Raw genomic sequence first — 3,663 nt, forward strand, 5'->3', positions numbered from 1 at the left:
AACTCGACAATTCACCGGAAAGGCTGATTTGAGAAGACGCGAGGCTCAACAGCGACGAAGATAGTTCGGAAGCATTGGCTGCAACTAGAAAAAATCGGCGACACCAACCAGTGAAAAGTTCCGAAAATAAAATGGCTCAAAAGAAAAAGGAAGTTAAGGACATAAGGTGTGACAAATATCATCAATCAAATATCACGCGTATGGGACATATCGCGCGTCAGTGCAGAAATAAACGAAAGCCGCGTGACGACGGCGAGAAAACTCGCGACTGCGCGTTTGTAGTCCAAACAAGTGAAAGTTCGGTAACGTCGAATTCAAAAAGCGCGGCTAACGCTTGCGTGTTTTGGACGCAAAGTCACGTAATGGCGGCTGATAAGAGCGAAGTCTGGCTAATCGACAGCGGCGCATCGAGGCATCTTGCTATGCGCTCAATGTAACGAGAAGGGGGGGAAGGTGGCGGTGAAGAAGAAAAAGGAAAGGGAAGAAAAGAAAAAAAAATTAACAGAGGCGTGGGGGGGGGGGGGGGGGGTAGAGAGAGCTGGGTTGGAGAGGGGCGGCGAGCCAGGAGGAGAGGAAGGTGGATAAGGAGAGAGAAAGAGAGAGAGACAAGCGTTTATTTATTCACCCTGGAACAAGTCCCCTCAGGCGGCATATGTATAATCAAGAACGAAAACAGAAAAATTAATCAATACGAAAATAAGTAAATTAATTAATTAATACAAAATAAAATTAAAATAAAACACAATAACATTGATAAAAAATGAATGAAATAAATAAATAAATAGATAAATAGATATGTAAATATATAAAAATAAATAAATAAATAGGTAGAAGTAAGTGAAGATAGAGAAAAAAACAGAATAGGATTATTTGAGACCGCCAGTACTCGAGCATAACAAGTCAGGGAGTGAGCCGAAAAATAAAAGATAAAAATAAAAATAAAAATAATTAAAATATATACATATATAATAGGATTATAGATAAAGACATAGCCGGGGCGAAAATTATCTCGTAACAATAAGAAACAGAAACAGAAGGCTAGCAGGGCAGAGAACAATAAACATAATAAACATAAAAATAGAATCACTAAAATGAAATACTAAAACAAAATAAAATAAAATAGCCTTATATTTTGGACGAGGAAAATAACTACTGCAACGAATCAAATCTTTGTTGCTCGAGATTTAAGTAATAATCGTAAAGTTTGACCTTGAATGTAGCTAGCCTGTCACTGTCAACAGTGTTCTGTGGGAGTGAATTCCACAAATAGCAGGCACTATAAATGATTTTTGGTAACAGACAGTGCGGCAGTGCGGAATGCAAAGCCTGGCAGTAGCTCCCGTATTGACAGCAATACGTTGAGACCGCGCCTCAGCTGGTTGCAACGTCTCAGCCAAATAAGTTGGCCTAACTGAGCGTAAAATAGTAAAAAGATAACAACAGATTAAGTATAGCCTCCTATTTCGCTGAGTTAGCTAGCCCAACTCAAGTCGGTGTCCCGTAATATGCTCATCCCTCGCTACGCCTGTAATAAATCTAACAGAGGCGTGAATAAGTCGCTGGAGCTTAATATCAAGTACACAAGGTAGATTATTATAGAATGTTGAATAATAATCGAGGTGAGGAAATATAAGAGCCGTAACTAACCATTTACGAAAAGAACCAGAAAACAGTTTCTTGTTGATTTTCAAATGGTATAAAACCTTGTTGACCCTATTGCAAATGACATCAACATGGTCATTCCACGTTAGAGTCGAATTCATAATTAGTCCAAGGTTACGGACCCTGTTATCATACTCGATTGTATGATTCCCAACCTCAATTAGTGGTAGATGAGAGGCATCCAGCCTGTTAATGAATTTGGAACTACCACAAAACATTCCCTTCGTCTTTCCGAAATTGATTTTCAAGCAATTGTCACCGGCCCAATCATGAATTGCTTGTACATCACGCGAGACTTTACTTACGCCCTCGGCAATATTTGATGGTAGGAATGAAAGGTAAATTTGTAGATCATCAGCGTACAAGACATGCTTACAGTAACGTATCGATGAGGGTAAGTTGTTAACAGAAATGGAAAAAAGTAACGGACCCAGCACCGAACCCTGCGGGACCCCTGAGTGAATATCAACTCATGAGGATAAATCCCCATCTGACCCCTTGACCGCTTGACGTCGATCACTCAAATACGACTTGAACCATTCAACCACCGAAGCTGAGCAGTTAAGAGCTTTTAATTTATCTAATAGCTTCGCATGACAGACAGTGTCAAAAGCTTTTCGGAAATCGAATAGCACAATAAGAGTCATCATCCGGTTATCAATAGCTCTTTCAACGTCATCCGTTAGTTTAATTAAGGCAGACTGACTGCTGTACCCGTGACGAAAACCAGACTGATAGGGATCCAACAAGCACTTTTCCAAATAAGCAGTTAACTCGATGTAAAGAATCCTTTCAATACCCTTGCAGAGAGCACAAAGAATAGATATAGGACGGAAGTCGTCAAGCGAGGTTGGATTTTTTATCTTATTGATATGTTGAATTGACGCTTTCTTCCACTCAAGGGGGAAGAAAGAATAAGTCAGCGAGTAATTATAAATTTCCAGCACAAAAGGGATCAATGATTGCATAACCAGACGTAAGTAGCTTGCCGGAATCCCATCACAACCACAGGCTTCAGTTTTCGAGGAGAGTAAACATTCTGCGAGATAAGTAGGAGTGATGTGTTTAAAGTAGAAGCGCTCAGAGTCGAAAGCGGACTCGGGATTGAGTACGATTGGACTGAGCGTGCAATGGCAGGCAGAATTGGCAATCCTAGCAAAATGACTATTGAGTTGAGGGGTCGTGAAGTCAGCATGGACTACACCTTGACGCTGCTTGCAGAGGCCAAGATGCCTAAATTCTCGCCATAAAGACTTAGGAGTAGTAAGGGCGGAAAACAGATCTTCATAATAGCCCGATTTAGCTTCACAAATTTCCAACTGAACTCGAATCCGAGCGGCCTTGAACTCGCCATAGAGAGTCACAGAACCAGATTTTTTGAATGCCCTAAGACACACGTTCCGTTCTTTAATACGGTCACGGATAACTTCAGACAACCACGGAGCTGGTTGACGCTTAGGACGACAAGTTTTAAAGGGGGCATGGGTGTCAAGAGTACTAAGCACATGCTCATTAAACAAGGTTACTTTATCATCGATATTCACAAACCTATCGAAAATAGGAAACCAGTCAAGACCAAGAAGGTCACGATTGAAGGACTGCTGGTCAATATTTTTGATATCTCAGTACCTGATTGATCTAGTCGCCAACTTAGGCACCCTAAGCGAGTATTTAATATAAATAAGCTCATGGCCCGAAAGAAAAGGGGTACCAGATTGCCTATTAGCTAAAACCATAGCGATATCGTCAACAATACAAATGTCTGACCAGGTATGTGAGAGCGCAGTATGATGAGTCGCCCGATACGGGATAACATGAAGGCCATTACAATAAAAAATACCTAGGAGTTGACGGGAGTCAAACGAGTCAGAGTTAGGGTTGGCGTTAAAATCTCCTACAATCACGAGATTCTCATACGATTGCGCAAGGTGCATGGAAGCATCTTCAAACTCTGATAAAAAACCAATTTTCGGAGGTCGATAGACGACCGCAAACAGAAGT

The 3,663-nt window shown here is 41.0% G+C and overlaps 1 protein-coding gene across 1 annotated transcript; it reads right to left on the reverse strand.

The window, feature by feature from the left end:
- Window positions 1-2,132: 2,132 nt before the first annotated feature.
- Window positions 2,133-3,398, reverse strand: LOC124305566 (uncharacterized). The gene is made up of 2 exons (XM_046765142.1): window positions 3,292-3,398; window positions 2,133-3,210 (listed from the first exon to the last, which is right to left on the reverse strand). The coding sequence occupies exons 1-2, from the start codon at window positions 3,396-3,398 to the stop codon at window positions 2,133-2,135; spliced, it is 1,185 nt and encodes a 394-aa protein (XP_046621098.1).
- Between the last annotated feature and the right edge of the window lie 265 nt (window positions 3,399-3,663).

The sequence above is a fragment of the Neodiprion virginianus genome, chromosome 5 (genome assembly GCF_021901495.1).
Source record: "Neodiprion virginianus isolate iyNeoVirg1 chromosome 5, iyNeoVirg1.1, whole genome shotgun sequence".
NCBI lineage: Eukaryota > Metazoa > Arthropoda > Insecta > Hymenoptera > Diprionidae > Neodiprion > Neodiprion virginianus.